The 17939-nt window shown below is 38.5% G+C and overlaps 1 protein-coding gene across 2 annotated transcripts in view; it reads left to right on the top strand.

Moving 5' to 3' along the window:
- Sema3a (semaphorin 3A) overlaps positions 1-17939 on the top strand; it is a 427345-nt gene that overhangs the window by 136280 nt on the left and 273126 nt on the right. The window contains exon 2 of one of the 2 annotated variants that reach the window (XM_003469818.5): positions 497-580. The exons of the other annotated variant lie outside the window; for it this stretch is intronic. Coding sequence (XP_003469866.2) covers positions 544-580 — 37 coding nt within the window. The 5' untranslated portion in view covers positions 497-543. The remainder of the gene's footprint in view (positions 1-496; positions 581-17939) is intronic. 2 annotated transcript variants of the gene reach the window in all.

The following is a 17939-nucleotide window of genomic DNA, read 5'->3' on the forward strand; positions in this document are numbered from 1 at the left end:
CTCATTCAGTTAAAGGGAAACACTGAGTGCCAGTCCAGTTACCTGGTAACAGTGCAGTGAAGTCGTGGCCTTGCTGGGCTGGCAGTGGCAGCATTTGGTCCTGGGTGGTGAGAAAGTCTGGTGCCACCACAGAGCTGTGGACCAAGCAGCAGAGTGAGCCAGGGTTCCCACCAGGTGTCAGACAATGTAGTGCCCCTTCACACTGTGGGGCCAGGTAATAAATTACTTCGGAGTACCTCAAACCCAATTAGTAAATGCAAATAGGAATTTGTTTGGGAGAGGACAGTGAATCATTTGCAGGAGGGAAAATTTCCTAAATTTAGGGTCTTCAGTCTATGTCAGAAATTTCCTTTCCACATTTTATTTTCTGATTGAAAATATTAAGGTTATTTGGAGAACTTTACACTGACTTTTCATTTTTTGGAGCTCTTATGAATAGACTGAGTGAAGTATGATTTATGCTGAATTCTAAGAATGAACTTGTTCGTTTTTATAGGATACCTAACGTGTTCAGGTCCCTAGGATAGCCCGTGGACTCAACAAATGCACCTCAGGAAGCAAGGCATTTCCCTAGACGAAGGTAAGACATTTAAGACCTTTGCTTGTTGCTAAGTTTTGGCAAAATGTAGGTATAATGATACATCTTTATGTGTAATTCATGAAAATCGTTTGGAACCATCAAGAGCAGCTTCTGTTTTCACTTATACGGTATAGTTTTAAGTTCTGTGGAAGAATTTGGAAATGGTGAAAGGATTCCAGTATTTTAAAAAAACAGTTTTTAGGGTGGTCACAGTACCACTTCAAAATGCCAAGAGATAAAGTTTTACAGCGCTGCTTTTTTATTAAGCCTCATAGTGGAAATTTCTCCGGGCTGGCCAGGTCTCCTGGCGTGCACAGAGCGGAGGTAGCTGGTATGTGGGCGGGTTGCCACCCCAAAGACCCTTTGGCCAACCGCCTGGGCCACATTTCCTGGGCCACACATGGTTACCATCCGCAGAAGCCGCTGCAAGACTCCAGTGCCAGTGCGAGGGAAGGAGCTGGTTTCTGATGTGTTAGACTCTTTTGGTTCTGACCAGAGACGTGAGGCTGAACTCTCATCTGCAGAGTAAAGCACAGTTAGGGATGAGAATGTACACACTTTACTTCAGCCCCTTTCGGCACGTTTCTCAAAACTCACTTCACTGAGTGAAATAGGAGAAGCTCTTAGCGTTAGGCTTACTGTTCTGCTGGATTCTCTCTTGTATCAGAAGGAATGCGATATGACTGGGCATCTATGAATAGAGGACGGGCCTGTAAAGAGAAGGAACCTGAAGTTATTATGGTCATATTTCCCACACAGAACACAGTAGAATACAACTCACTTATCAGTGTTATTTGATTTTTATCGTTGTTAAAGTGTTCCCAAGTTTACTAAATTCATTGGATTTAATTGAGCATTTTCCTGTGTAGCATGAGCAAATGTCTTATCTCCTGGAGTTCTCACATCACTGTCAAGGAAAATGAGATTTTTTTTTAATGAAACCTACCTTAAAATTAATTCATGGAAACTTCAGTTACACATCCGAAGAATTTGTCATCTAGGGGCCGGGGATTTAGCTCAGTGGTGTAAGCATCTGCCTGGCAAGCACAAGCTCATGAGCTCAATCCCTGGTACCAAAAAACAAACAAACAAAACAAAACAAAGAATTTGTCATCTAAAGTGAAAATCCATTAAGTTGCTTATTGTAATTGTTAAGGCATTATGGGTATTAATTTTTAGTGCAGGCATACTTCCTTTTTTAATGTTTGTAGGAGAGTAAAGACTTCACAAAACACAGTGCTGGTTCTCTAGTGTATACATACTCTGGGGTGATTAATCCAGCCATGGTCTGTGTTACCTCCCATAGTTACTGTCCAGTGACGGGAACATCTGACATCTCTTAGCATTTCTCAGAAATACTAAGCACCACCACTGGTTGTAATCACTTTACTGCAAAATGGATTTCTTGAACTTACACAGTACTATCCAGCCATGAAGAAATACTGTAATCCTAGCATTTGTAACAGTATGGGTGCACCTGGAGAACTGTGTTAAATGAACGCAGACTCACAAAGACAAATGCTGTCAGATCTCACTCAATCTAAAAATACCAGAGTCACAGAAGTGGCGAATGGAATGATAGGTCCTGGTGGCTGGCAGGTGATGGGCAGTGGTTGATGGGACGTCGTCTGATTCTTTTAACAGAAGTACTCTGGAGGAAAATTATGGCATATCCAACAAATTCTGAAATTCTTACATAAAAATTAATTAAATGAACAATGTATTTTGTTTGTCTCACTAAATCTATTATCAAACGTCTTGTATAAGGAATGCTAACATAGAAAAATCAATGATACTTTTTTCTCTCCTGAACCTGAAAATTCCTATGTCATTAATGACTATTTCCTAGACATGAATTCATATTTACCAATAAATAAATCCTAGGTTAAATATAGGTAAATGCCTTACTAGTAAGTTGTGGAAAAATATTGCAAACATTTGTTTGAAAAGTAGAAGATAATGAAAGAATCCTGTAGTTAAGAATAAAATTTCAGAATTAGGAAGTGAAGAAATTAATATGCAGCAATGTTGTAGGTGAATTGACTTAAAACAAAAATTATTGTTTCAAAACACTGAAATCACTTAAACTTCCCTAAGGGATGTCAGTATTTAAGTATATTTTTCCAGGAAGAATCCTTTGACTCAGTAATTCACTTCCTTAATTAGTTGATATCTAATTTTGATTTGTAATAAGTTTTTATGGCTTATAGGACACTTATATTTCAATCTGTACTGTAATCACTTCTAAAACTGTGAAGGAACCAGAATACCTTTCCTTGCATTAAGATTCCCTAGAATTTTAAGGACAAAGAGAAGGAGAGATTGCTCAGGTTTGCTAAGTAAGAAAGCTGTACTGGGGTTGAGCTCCATAGAGCTGCGGTAACCTGGACACTGGACGGCTTGGTCAGCTAGCGAACTCTTGACTTACATCAAGGCCCACGGTGGGGAAAAGAGGACTTAGAGGTCAGCCTTGCTCCGAGAAAGTTGGGTGGCCCCAGCTCACCTCCACTGGGCTCCTGCTGGTTGGGCGGGAATGGCGTGTGAGTGATGGTGTCGCCTGATTGAACACCTTCACTGTCTGCATTTGACAGGTGTCATCCTCGGAGCCAGCTGCAAATATTCTTTTGTTCCATAATAATTTCTTCTTTTCTCAAACTGCTCTTCCATTTTGCTCAGTCTTTGATAATCTGTGTTCTAAGTCTCTGGGTCCATGGATTTCCCAGGTTGCAGGGCCTTGGAGCTCCCCCACCCCCTGGTTCACATACAGAAAGGGAAACAGGGCTGGGGGGAAATTTGCGCCAGTTACTGTAATTCTCGAGCTCTTCCTCTTGCATCCTAAACTCCTGTTCCTGATTTTTTTTTTACTGGACTTTCTTCCTTATTTGCTTTAGAAACTGCTGACAATCCCCATTATGTCCATTTTTTATCTGCATTGTTAGCAACAGAAATTTATATCTGTGTGAACGGAATGAATGTATTGCCCTCCTCAACTGACAACTGTCTTCCATGAGGAAAAACAGTTGATCAAGAAAAACTGGGTAATAAAATAGAAACATGTATTTAGTGTACTGCTCAAAGAACCAGTCTCCTGGAGAATGAGATTTTATGGCTGGCTGAATTATCTGTAGAGATGAATATGAAAGGCAAATCTCTCTGCACAAAACTCCTTCAAGTGCTGACAATTATCACTGACTAAATTCCATGCACTTGTTTTTTCTTGTTAACATCATTGAAGACTAATTTAAATAAAATAAACTGGCTGTCTTTAAAGGGCTTAAGTCTATGAAGTTTGACAGAGGTAGCTACACAGGAAGGCCCCTTTGCAAGCAGGATATGCACCATTTTGCTTTCCTTGTCAGGACCTTTGTAAACCTTTCCCTTTCAGGAGCTGTGCATTCCTTTCCATCTTGTATGAGGATCAGCGTGCATTCTTCTGTATCTATTACATAATGACTTAGAGATTTATTTATACGTGAGTTTATATGCGTGTTCATTTTTATTGCTGAGTAGTATTCTATTGAATATAAATTTTTAATTTGCTTACTTATTGGGAGTTAGTTGTTCTCACCTTCTGAGATTTGTGAATTAATTTTCTATGGTGTTCTGAATATCTTGGTTTAAGATACGTGTTTTCCTTTCTCTTGGAAAAATAGGTAGGCTTGGAATATCAGGATCACTCAGTAGCTGTGTATTTTAGGAAATGATGAACAAATGTCCAAAATGGTTGTACTTTTTAATATTGGTCTGAGAAGTACATGAGAGTTTCTTTTGTTCTTCTTCAGGGATCTATAAACTATCAATCCCAATCCCAGGGTGCATGACTTATCAATAAGATTGTGTAAAACACATCTATACTCTTTTGTTTGTGGGTGGGCTGGTTTCATGTGGTGAACATCAGACCCCTCAGAGCCTCAAATGCGCACAAACCCTAACCCTAACCCTTTAAATAAAGTTTGTTGAACCCTGCCTTACACCCTTTGAAGCCTGGGAGGTTATTTTAATTTTAGCTTTCCAATGTGTATGTGGTGCTATGTCATTGATTCTTTAGTTCACATTTCTCTGGTGGCTAATGATATTGAATATCACTTAATTTACCTATTTTGTATCTGTGTTTCTCCTTTTGTTAATATCTTTTGAAATATTTTCTTAATTTTAATTGGCTATTAATATTGCTATTAAAATATTTTGTCCTATTACTATTACTATGTACTACAGGAACACTTCACGTATTCTGGATATAAGCCCTTGGATGGAAATATATATATATATATGTTTTGTGAGTATTTCCTCCACTTTGTGGGTTTGTCTATCAATTGATTGAAAAGGAACAATTTTCGTATTTTTGAAGTACAGTGTTTTCTTCTTTTCTGATTTGTGATGTAAGATACACTTAGGGGGTTACTTACTTACTGCTTACTACAGGGATGTAACTTTTTCTCCAATGTTTCTTTTAAATATTTTATCCATGTTAGTTTTTGTCTATCAGTAATCCATTTTAAATCAAATTTTATGTATAGTGTAAAGTGTGTGTCAAGATTAATGGCTTTTGCTTGCCAAGATCTACTGTTCTTTTAGTTACTTTCTCTCCTCTGAGACAAAATATGTGACACCCCCAAATCTTAGGCAGAGTTTATTTTGACTCATAGTCAGCTGATTCCAAGGCAGGGTGATGTGGCAGAGGGACACTGCCGTGGAGAAAGAGCTCATGGTACACAAGTGTGGGCAGAGATCAAGAAAGAAGGAGGGAAAGAGAGAGCTCCCAAGGCCATGCTCCTGGTGAGTCTTCACCTAGCAGGATGTGCCCCCCAACATCACACTCAGCCATCCACAGACTAATCCAGTGATGAGTGTCATGCCCTGTGATCCGGTATCTGACAAAAGTCCAACTATGAGTGCATGAGGCTTTGGGGGGATATCTAGATATAAACCGTAACACTGTTCTAGCATCACTTGCTAGAGAGACATTTCTTATTGAATTTCATTAGCATTTTTTCAGAAATGAATGACTTAGTTATAGAATACCTGGTTGATTCCACAGAACTATGTGTGTGACTAATGATGCAGTCTTGATTTTTATAGATTTAAAATAGTTCTCAAAATCAAACTGTGTAAGACAACCCACTGAGCTGTTTTATTAAACTACTTTGATTTCTCTAGTTTATTTGCACTGCCATTAAACTCCCCCCTTTAAAAAGTTTCCTGAAATTGAGATTTTGTTTAATCTATAGATTTATTTATGCTTTTGTAGTTGTCTGAAAATTCCCAGCTTCTAGTTAAATTACATCATGGCTAGAGAAAATACTTTCATCACATCCATTTAAGGTTTATGTACCACTGCCTCAGTGTCTTTAAGTGTGTTCTACCCAAACAGCCCATGTTGACTTGGAACAAATGTATTGGTAACGTAGACGAATCCTGGGGCACTGTGCTGACTTTCTCATGCAGAGACATTGATATTGGTGCATAATACCCATGTATATTCTTTACAATATTTCTATTGATGAATTATTAATTTTAACTTCATGTGTTTTATTATATTGAACAATGAGTACTTCGAAGGATAAAATATCAAAAATAATTGAATTTTAATACTTAATGAATGTTTATAAAATCATCAAAATTTTCAACATTGACTTTTTTGGTATACAAACTCTAAAAGATAATGACAGGAATAAATTCCTATGTAAACTGAGATGAAAATACTAATAGAACTCTGCAAAAAATAACCTTTACTTCAGTTATCAAATGTTCCGTGCACACTTACCACTTACACTGACAGCACTTGTACTTTGTTTTTGTACCTTTTTTCCCCCTTTTTTCAGACCTTTTTTGTAGGACACATTTGATTTCTCTCTGGTCTTGCTGTTTTGTCAGGAGATTCTTGTCATATTATAAAATGTGTAGTCATACTGTCATATCCAAGGCAGTCTTCATACATGGCACCCGCATGTTCCGTGCACACATCTCACTTACACTGGCAGTGTACGTGCTTTGCTTTCTTTTCTATGTGGCAGGCTGTTCTTGTCACCTCTCTTGTCTTTCTGCTTTGTCAAGAGCTTCCTGCTGTATGGTACAATGTGCATTTAGCAGGGTAATAAGATATCAATAAAATAAAATATCAAATATGGAATGAGTGCTTAGAAGAGACATAAACATTTTCATATCACTTGATAACTTGCTTACAAGCCTACAAGATAACATCAGAAGTAAAAAAAAACCTGTGTGAACTACAATATAAATACAAACACAAGTGCAGAACAGAAATAATCTTAGCCTCAATCGTGACAATGAAGGTAATTCTCACACGTGGAAACTTCACATTCTATATTGGCATCTTTTTGTTTCCCTGTTGTCATAGTAGGTCTTTGTGGTGCTGCACCTGCCTGTTCACCTGGCAGCTCATCAATGTGCAGTATAATTTTTGTGTAGTTTCCAGGGCAGAAACATTTTGTTTTTCCCTTGCTGTAAATTTTTGCTAATGAGTTCCATTTCCAATCCTCTAAGAAACTTTCTCTGTGGTAATTTTCAGTTATTTTCTTGGTAAACTATCCAACTATTCATGCCACACATACTTTGGATGAAGTAAAACACAACCATTTTCCAACACTTGTTTCTAGTGATATCATAGTTGCCGCAGAGCTCATCAACAACATCTCCTCTGTCTTTGGTTTTGTTATAGAAAGATTTCCTCCCAGGCTTTTGTTTTGTTGAGGTTTCCATATCAATGTTCCCATCATGACATCTGCAGTACCAGTTTATTTTTCTTCACCGTGTATGAGGCCAATGTTGTATCTTTCTGAAATTCAAAGATTGCATTACTCTAATTCTCTCTTCTGAAATCACTTTTCAACTTGAATTTCCACCCTGGTCCTATATAAAGTTCCTACACTGGTCAACTTGCGCTCTATTAGCAGTGCAGCCTTAATTAGAAATCGGTAAATAAAGTGTCAAGTATCATATTCCCTGTTAGTTTGGAAGATGAAAGCAATAAGTCTGTTCACAACATCATTCTGTTTATTACTATGTGAATAAAGACCTGGTGGCTGGGTTCGAGGACAAATTTGTAAATTGAAAGAAAAACAGCATTGCACTTCAATAGCATAAATTTTATGCCATATTTTGAAGCATTTTTTGGCATACGCTCCTTGTAGTTACATGCCCATGAAAGCTGCAGAATGTTCATCAGTAGTCATGTATTCAGGTGGTCTGTAAATTGTGTGACAATCACCCACAAACCTTTCAAACAATGAGCAGATAGTAGACAGATTATCACTTCCTTTTCTTTCTTGGTGGATGCTTTTGTCATCAAACCTCAGGCAGTTTTGGAGGAAACTAAATCTCCTTAGTGCAGTTGTTATTCTAAAGATCTCAAGTCCACACCCTTGGCTTTTCCATAAGTCTTTTACACTCCTGTAGTGACCATGAGAAAGCCCTCCTAAGTATGGCAGGATAGTGAATGCTTTCAGTTCAGCTAGTGGAGTTTCACAATAAATACATTTTGGAATTTAGCTACGAGTGAACACAGAACATTTTGCTTGTATTTCAGCATTGGTGCATTTCACAATATTTTGCCACATTTTTTCTGTTACAAACAATTTCTAACATTGAATGGCAGTGATAGCATTAAGTCCAAAACGTTTTATGCCTGCCAAAGTCCTTATTATGTGTTTGGACCTGATTCTGACATTGAATCTTTCCATTTGGTTGTATGACCATTTTGTACCATTTTTGCTAGTCAAATGTTCACACACATTGCTATTTTCTTTGTCATGTGAATCAAGGAGGTGGGCACTCCCTCTATTGGTCAATTCTTGCTCCATTTCACTGTCACAGGGACTTTGACTCTCATGGCCAACATCAAAGTCATTATCACCTTCATCATCCACACATTGAATAATCTGATGATTCACTTTTGACCTCCCCCAAAACTTGCAAATCTGGCTGTTCATTGTACTAAATTGGGCTACTTCCACAAGAAAAATCAAAAGAAAATTTTTTTGTAAAAACAAAATCTTAAATGCACAGAAATGTAGCAATGAGCATTTCACGGGTAAAACTCCCCTGCTGCTGCCTTGGAGCCCTGTATTCACCTTGCCATTTGTCCGAATGCACAGTTGGGTTTCTGTTTCCCCCAGGCACAGCTCCGAAAGGTACAGCCACATTCCATTTATGGCAAGCTACACATTTACAGGATAGAAAAGTGGTATGGTTATATTTTACCCTTCATGATGCCCAGGTAAACACACGCAAGACCCATTACATGGAGCATCGTGTGGGTGAAAATCCCAGCTTTACCCTGTTGCACATGTGCACACAGCTTACTTTGTTCTAAGTGGGTAAACACAAAAATTGGAGCCTGTGTCCTCGAGGCACAGCTACTGAGATGCACAGGCAGCTACTATTATGCCAAAGTACAAATTTATAGTAGAAAAGTAAGGTCTGGGTTGTTGTACCCCAATGTTACGGCAGATGATGGCTGCCCTAGTTCTGTCAGTTAAGTCCAGGTGTTAACAGTGGGGTGTTTGTGTGTGTGTGTGTGACTGTGTGCACGCGCATGTGGTGTGTGTGTGCTGTGGCACTAGGAATGGAAACCCATGCCTGGAACCAGGTAGTGCTCTACTACTAAGCGACACCCCAGGTCTGGTAAGGTTCTTTAGATCTACAATGTTTTCACTGATTCTTTAAGAAATAGGATTGTTCTTCTGAGTTCTCTCAACATGATTGTGTAATTTTCATTTAATTCTACTATTGCTGCTTGTATTTTGTGATTCTTTTCCTGACACATGCACTTGTATTTTGTCCCCATCAGTTAACAATTTACCACTCCTCAGAGTCTTTCTATCTTTGTTAATGCTCTGTGGGATGTGTATTCTAACAGGTATTACAGTATGGCCACTCCAGCAATCTTCTGCTGCTTATGGGCACTCGCATTGGTTTAGCGCTATGGTGGGGTATTTCGTGCATTCTGTTTTCTATTCCTTGGTAACATTTACCTTTTGAAAAATGAAACAAAAATCTTCTAAGCTGTTTTTGTTACTTGACTTCAGGGAAAGCTTTCTCGGCTGCACTTTCCACGCCTTCTAATCAAGTTTTCATCTCAGCTTCCTTGTGTTTAGTTCTGGAGAATTATGTCCAGTTTGATGTTTGTCTGTCTTATAATTTAGTTTACTTTTCTTGTTTGTTTTAGGATTTTACATACATCTTCTTGCTTCCAGAGAACACGCATTGTAATTCTGGCATATTCTCCATTTTCTTTGTGCTGTGAAATCCCCATCTTAGAGATTCTGGGCTTCTTCACTGTTGTCATCCTTTATTCATTTCCTCCCAGGTAACATCCTTCCGGTTGTACATTGCTCTTACTTTTAAAGGTACAGAGTAGGTTGCAGACGGGAGCAGGGGGTAAAAGAGATAGTGAATATTGTCACATTATTACACTGAGCTTCATATTGACTGATAAGTACATTGTTCCCATCACTGTAGACCACCAAATGATGCACACGTAGTACCTCCTCTGGTGTCATTTGGTTTCTTTCAAGAATTTGCAGAAAGGAAATACCTGCTGCCTGGTGATATTTTCAGAGTAGAGCAGAGGAGAATTTGGTCTTCTCGTCTCTTTTGGTATGGTAGTCCATCTAGTGCTAATCATGTCTGTTTTTACAGAGTGATTAAACTTACTCATCTTCTTGAACCTTGAACTCCTGATTGTTAAGTCAATACCTTTTATATGAATTTTTCATCCCCAAGTTGTCTTGAAATATTACATTGCTTAGCCTCTTTTAAAATTCTCCTGGTCTTAATGGATGAATTTGCTCCTTTGCATTTGTTTTAATTCTGTGTTACTCTTTCTGGAGTTGGAGGAGGAAGAGATCTGCCTGCTTTAATTATAGTTCACATTATATTCTTGAAAAATAATCAAATACATTTTAGGTGGATTTGTCTAGCTGAAGTATTATTATGGATGATGAAGGCTTGTTTCCATAGGTTCAATGGGGCAAAGAGTTTCCTGAGTTTCTCCAAAACAGATATCTACAGTGCCAGTGAATCAGTCTTCTCTGTTTTGTGATCATATTTGGATTATTGTTTTTCAAATATTAGCACCCAGTCCACTGGAAGAGGAGAAAACTCATCTGTCTATTTCAATACATGCTAAGAAGCTTTACTACAATGTTTGATGGAAGAGGGATTGGAAATTATTAGCCAAGAGGAATCTTTGGGATTATCTGCAGATTTCATTACTTGTGTTATTTGTGTTCTAGTATTTCTGCAGGTAACTGACCGTCGTTTAAACGGGAGAATACACTGAAATGCAGCTGTGGCTCATCTGGGTTTCATCAAAACTGTATCCCTGTTGGGCCACAACTGACCTATGAAACAATTTATATCTACAAGGGCTACCCAGGGTCACCTGGGATTTGCCTGAGGTCAGAGACAGTTCTCATGGTAATTTCCCAATTTTTTCTCATTTAGTAAAAGTATAGCAGAAGTTAGCTAAGACTAAAAAATAACAATGAAGAAATAAGTATACAGAAACAGGGTATTAATAATAATTGGATTTGCATAGTATTTTGCATAGATTTATACAGATTACTGATCATTGAATGGAATCCTTGGGCATTTACACTTGCATGCACTTCAAAAATTAAAAACCATGTCCTCAAAGTTTCAAGGACTTTTATTCTACTCTATTCTAAATAAGTGGTCACAGATTCCTTTAAGTTTTCTTTTTTTACAGTCAGTATCATTTGGCTTTGGAAATTGTGTAGTTAAAAAAAGAAACCTAGACTAAACCATGAAATTGTTTTGCAGTCAGGAGTTCAGTCAAATTATTCTAACATTCTTCAAGAAGTGCTTTTCCAAATATGATTTAAAAATCTCACAAAAGAATATCAAATTATATTCAAAAGAGTAACTTACTGAAGAAAGATGATAAAACTCACACAATTTGATGTTTCTTAAAACTATAAATACATGTCATTTTCTTAAACTGTGATTTTTTTAGAATCAGAAATTCTCCAGTATGTATCTCTATACTATCTTATGCTATTTGTTCCTAAAAATTTTAAATTGTTTTGGGAGATTGATTTAAAAAATCTGTCAGAAGATTGAGATACTAACCAGAATAAATTCATTTACAGTATTAACGAAGTCATAGGGCATCCAGAACCGAAGTGTTCGCACCAATACCAGCCTGCCTTTCCTTGTCCACCACACAGAACCCCTGTGCGGCCACTAGGACGCACACCAGGCCTGTGTGGACTCGGCTGGGAAGAAGCAGTAGACCTAAGGGATTGAGATCTTCTTGTTTTAGTGAGCAGATAGCTATCAATTCAACGCCTGCCATCCCCTACCAGGGATTTCGCTAATTCCCATACTAGGAAATGAGTGTGCTCCTTGCATGTGTAAACACACAGAGGGCGTGTGTGTTGGCGTAGCCGTTTGGTGGGACAGTGTCGTGCAGTGGTATCAGCTGGCTCTAAATGTTAGCCTACCACCAATTAAACCTCCAAGCGGTGCCACCAAGCACCACCAGTTAAACCACCTGTCAGTTGGCTGCCACCAATTAAACCTTCACTCCCTCTCTAAATATCACGTCCACTAAAAGAACGCCAACATTTTTCAGTGTGCATCATATGCATAACTTGCTTTTTCATGTCTGCTATAAACTACACCCTCATCCTTTTGGAGGTGAAATTCTCTTATTTATCCAAATATGATATGTCTGGCTTGATTATTTTCACGGCTTCCTGCTGATTTTAATCAAATATGAGAATATTGTGCTACAAAATTTCTTTGACTATCTGATCCACAGTTTGGTAAGACCATGACTTACCAAACTAAAGCATGGGAATATCCGTTACATCAAAAACTTGTCTGAAAGAGGAAACTTGTACAGTAATTATCCTCACAGTGTCGGTTGACTTGTTCCCGAAATCAAAATGAAAACCCTTAATTACAATTGGAAATAAATTACAATTAAGACACACACTGAAAAGAAGAACAAAGAATCAGAAGTAGAGGTGAAACTTCAGCTTGAATACCTGAGAGCATAATTATAAATTTGTTTGCTTAGCAGTAGCTTTACTCTACCAAAGGAGGCAAAATAAAATATGGAAGAAATTTGAGTCTCATCTTGAACAACTGACTTAGCAATACAGGTGAAAGAAATGAGGAGAGAAATGTAAAATAATTGGTCCGAAATGACATGGCCAATAGAAAGTGTAGGTACAGAAATCAAATTGTTGAATACTTGTAGTCAGATTTTCTACTGCAAACATGTGGTACTCATTTTTGATATTTTTCAAATTTAAAAATGTATTCTTTTAAAAAAAAGTGTTGCCCTAAGCAAAAGATGAATTATGGCATTCACGTTCTGTGAATGAAGTAAGTCTTTACCTTTGTGGCCTGGTTAATTTGGTGCAAAGATGTCCAAGAAAAATAATGACCCTAATGTCACTCATTTAACACAAAATGACACTGTCAGTGTTTTGATTAATGTCTATCTTGAATCAAGAGACCATTGTGTTCCAGGCATCTCCACATCAATTGCCAGTCTAGACTCTGCTGTTAGATGGAGGTGCCTCCTAAATTAAATCCTTTCATATCCCACAGGCTGAGATCATGCACATCTGAGATGTGTTAGTTGAAATTCCACACAATTCTCAGTTGCCAAGTTTGGATGGAATGGTCATAGTACCAGAAGTTAGAAACAAAGAAAAATAATGTGGAAAAGTGTACATACAGAAACGTTCTGAGGGGACAGCGAGAGACAAAATCATCAGCACTCCCCACTCACAGGTCTGCACCCGAGCTCACTGCTTCTGAACTCCAGGCAGGAATTCAGAGGGTAGGCAGTCTCTTTCAAGACCAAGCCACCAGTTGGAATTACTTCATTTATGTTTTCTGAAAAACTTTCTGGGAGGGATCCAGAAGCGTAAGGGGGGAGTCCCACTGCCAAGGTAGCTGAAGTATCAGGAAGCTTGATTGAAGTTATATTTTTGATGATGTATTCACATCATTTTCCAGTAGGATATTCCATTCCCAAATATCTAGATTATTCTAGGAATTATAATAAATTATGGGGTAGGGGAAATAAGAAATGGTTACCTGGGATCAAAAGAATGGCATCAGGAGAGCGATGTAGGGAGTTTCAGCTAAGCGTGGCAAGTCCCAGGATGGTGGCCAGCCTTCTGCTCTATCTTCACTTAGACTGGATAGCACTCCCATGAGGAGAGGCAGGCTTAATGGACTTAATCATGGTGGTAAATACAGACAAACAGCCTAAACTAACACCAGCCAAAGGTCATAAATGTGGAGTTTCGGAAGATCACACCAAAATATTTTGGAAACCTATGAACAGGTTCTAAAGCTTACTACTGGTAACTACATCTACAATACTAGGATATTTCTTCTCTTTCATCCAGTTGGTGAAAATTAAAATGAAGGATAGAGTTAGTGTTTTCTAGGTTTCCCCAATATGGGCATAGTTGTGGATGAAAAGAATCCAAATAACTATTAATCTCTGAAAAATCATTGAGAAGTATCTACCAAAACAAAACTGCACACATTTAAATAACAATGTCTGTCTAGCAAATAGATAAGCAAGATGTATTCCCCACATTTTCATCACTGGGACAAGGTCCTGTAGCACCCAGAACTTTCAGGAGGAGGTGGCTTACGTTTCAGGGGATTCAGTCCATGGCCAAGGGCTCCAAGACAGAAACCGAAGAGTGGAAGGACAGTGTTGAAGGAAAGCCACGTACCCCATAGCTGTCAGGAGCAGAGAAACACTAGAGGAACCGTGATAAGAATACACCCTTCGGGGCCATGTGCCAGTGAGCAGCCTCCAAACAAACGCCACTTCTCATAAGCACAGTCAGCCATAACCCATCAGTGGGTGAACCCACTGATTAATACCCCCATGTCCAATCACATCTAAACATTTACAACTTCGGGGATAGCACAGGAACAAAAGCAAAAACTTCTAGAAGAGTATCCAGAATGCTCACCATGAGGGAAAAGTTGACTGATCTGGTTTTGAGCCACATTATTGAATATTATACATTGATCAAAGGCACTGTTCAGATCTGAGCATTGAGAAGCTTACTCATTATGTATGTTTTGCAAACAAAGCCATTATCATTTAATTTATACACTCATGGCTTTCCCCACCCAGTTGTACAAATAATCAAGAAATTGATAATATGGCTTTAAAAACCTTTTACAAAACAGAATTATTTTTACCTGGCTAATTGATGATATTTTTCATACTTTTAGTAGGTGCGCTGGAGCAGGTAATATTATCAGGCTTCCAAATCCATGTGCCAAATATAAGAAGCACCACTGATTAATATTCAAGAGAAAAGTCTGACATACTTGCGTCATACAAAAAGTAGCTGCCAGGAAGCAGTCCTACCTCCTGTGAGGAGATGCTGTCTCCAGTCTCTGCAGAGCCATTGCCTGGCTCTGTGGAAGGGTTAGTGCCAGTTCACGGGACAGGGCACCATGGTTAGAAACCATCTAGGTCACGCGTCACAGCACTGATTGGTCCAGATGCTTGACATTTGATTATACCTGAGATAGAGCATTAAAAATTATGTGACTTAATTACAGACAAGGCAAGCAGTATTTTCCAGTCTAACAGGAAATGCTCTCACCTATCACCCTACTGAGATCTTTGTACTGGTGCTTTGCCAAATGCATTTCTGAACAGATACTCTAATTTTGCTGGAACTGTTTTCAAATGATTACTTGTACACAGCTTGGTGCAAGGAGCATGTAAGTGGTATTTCCCTATGTGCCTGGAGTTTTTCACCAATTAGACCTAATCTAACAGTCAACATGAAAAACCTTCATCAAACAGGAAAAGATATTTTCTGTAACTTCCTGAGCCTATTAACCATACTATTGTCTTTTAAGATATGTGTGAAAGCCTTTGAAAATCCAACACATTACTGCTTTCTGATAAAGAAATGGGAGTTACTCACACTTTGTATATTCTGGTTTTCTACATATTTGTGCAACTAGTAGATTTTTGTTGAGAACCTGGGAATCAGCTTTGATCAGCTTGAACTCATGCGTTTTCTATCAGTTACACATTTTCATACAATACTCCCTTCCACTAAATAAATCATTAAGTATCGCTTTCCTTTTCAGAATGGATGTTTCTTGACTTTTACCTTTGAGTTCACCACCTGACATGACATGATTAAATGGGTTCCTCCAGGTATTTACCAAGACGCAGCTGCACTTCAGAGCAATGGGCTTTGCTTTGTTTTCATTCATTCATTCATTCATTTTGGGTTAGTCATTCAATGTAACCCAATCCTAAATGAGTTCTTTAAAATAATCATGAAAAGCCAGGCATGGTGGCTCATGCCTGTAATTCCAGCACTCCGGAGGCTGAGACAGAAGGATCCTTGCGAGTTCGAGACCAGCCTGGGCTACAAAGTGAGCTCAATGCCAGCCTGAACTGCATAGAGAGACCGTGTCTCAAAAAGGCAATAAATAAATAAATAAATAAATAAATACATAAATAAATAAATAAAATATCATGAACTAATTCACATGTACAGCGGCACATTTTAAACCAAATGCATCTTACCAGTCACACATTCTACTTTGCCAGCTTCCCTGCCAGATAAGTGTGGCAGTGGGGCAGCCTGAAGACTTACCTCCCCGTTCTTGACAGCTGCAGTGCTGTGGAGCAGCCCAAGCATGGAGAGAAGGGCAAAAGAGTTTCTTTGGATAAGAACTGAAAATAGAGGGCAATAAAGATTGATTCTCCCTTGCTTGTTGAGTGGATAGAGCAGATAAGTGGATTTGTTGTGAGGTCACCGCTCACAACTGGATGTTAATTTGAAAATGGATTAGCTTAGAAGTAGCAATTTCTGCTCTGTGGGTTTCGGTGAAAAGTCTGCCTAATTCTGTCATGGACCTCACAATTGGACAGCGGTCAGAGCCTACCTAATGTGCCATTCTGCACCAGGCACACTGCAGTGATTATGGCACAGCTGCACCTGGCTGCATGGGATATTTCTGTAGCATTCACCCCACAGGTGCTCTCTGTGATTATTTGACTCAGAAATAAATTCTTCAGGAAATTAACTGGGCTTCATGCTTCTCTTCCCAAGCTGCTCACGTGTGAACCGAGGAATGGCTGGTGTCAGAGGTTGCTAGTGTGAGCTCAGTAACAAAATGAAACAAGGTCCACTGAAGAAATCACCTTCTCCCGTGTGTCTCATGGCGTCTTCCTGCTTTTCAGATTCTATGGCATGGGCTGCCTGCTTCTGTGGCTTGGAAGAATGTGGTGGCACAGATTACAAGTGGAAAATATATGATGCTTTCAAGATTGCATTGATACTTATAATGTTTTACTATTTCTTATAGGCCATGCACATTAAATGGCAATGGATAAAGGGATAATGAAAAGGAATTCATTCAGACAAGCTTAAAATAAAGTAAACAAAATAGGAAGATAAGGCGCACACTGTAATCTACATTCTCAGGCTCCCTGGATGCCTGGACCGGTTGTATCTTTCTAGAAAAAGTGAGGCAAACGTTATGGGCAGAGAATAATTCGAGCTGGTAATCTTTATGATGCAGATAAATAATATGTTCTACTTTATACTGTTGACAAAGCATACTCATTATTTGAAACTTTTTATCCTACTGGATAAAAGTTCATTAAATATGTTATGATTTATAATGGGATGCTGTACATGACATTCTGGGGGTAATCCAATGTGCAGAAAGGAATTTAATTTATTGAAAATAATTTATGATTGATTCCTTGGCACTTGACTAAGTAATGTCTGACATGAGGTTTAACCCCTTTGAAGTTCTTTTTACTCTTTTGCAAAACAGGTGCTCTGCTTATAGTTTATAACAAAACTTATCAGCTACATGAAGTTTCATTCCAAGACATGACCTGTTCTGATAAAAAGAAAATAACATAATTAGACAAATAATAGCAATGAGGAGACAAAGAAAAAGGTTTAGTGTCCCAAATACTTTCCAGTCAGCTCCTGTAAAATTCTTTAGAGAGGGAGGGTCCATCTGGTCCATAGGTCAATGTTAATCTCTAAATGAAATATCCATGGTGGAGGGGATCTAATTAACTCTAAGAAGTTCAGTACAGGAAAGAAGTGTGACAGTCATCCCGTTTAATACTCCAATGGATTATATTTGGACCCCAAATGGATAACTAATTTTTTAAGAAGAACATAATTCAGAAGAAAATTGTTGTAATAGTGCGGAAGAAAAATAACAGGCTCTGTGGTCAAACCGGGAGAAAGGGGAAGGTTGAAAGTTACCCAACGGGGCAGAGAGGGAACGTGAGCACTGCGAGGAGAGCAAGCTG

This window comes from Cavia porcellus, unplaced genomic scaffold (assembly GCF_034190915.1).
Source record: "Cavia porcellus strain 051 isolate PalLab524CR breed Dunkin Hartley unplaced genomic scaffold, mCavPor4.1 scaffold_2, whole genome shotgun sequence".
Taxonomy (NCBI): Eukaryota; Metazoa; Chordata; class Mammalia; order Rodentia; family Caviidae; genus Cavia; species Cavia porcellus.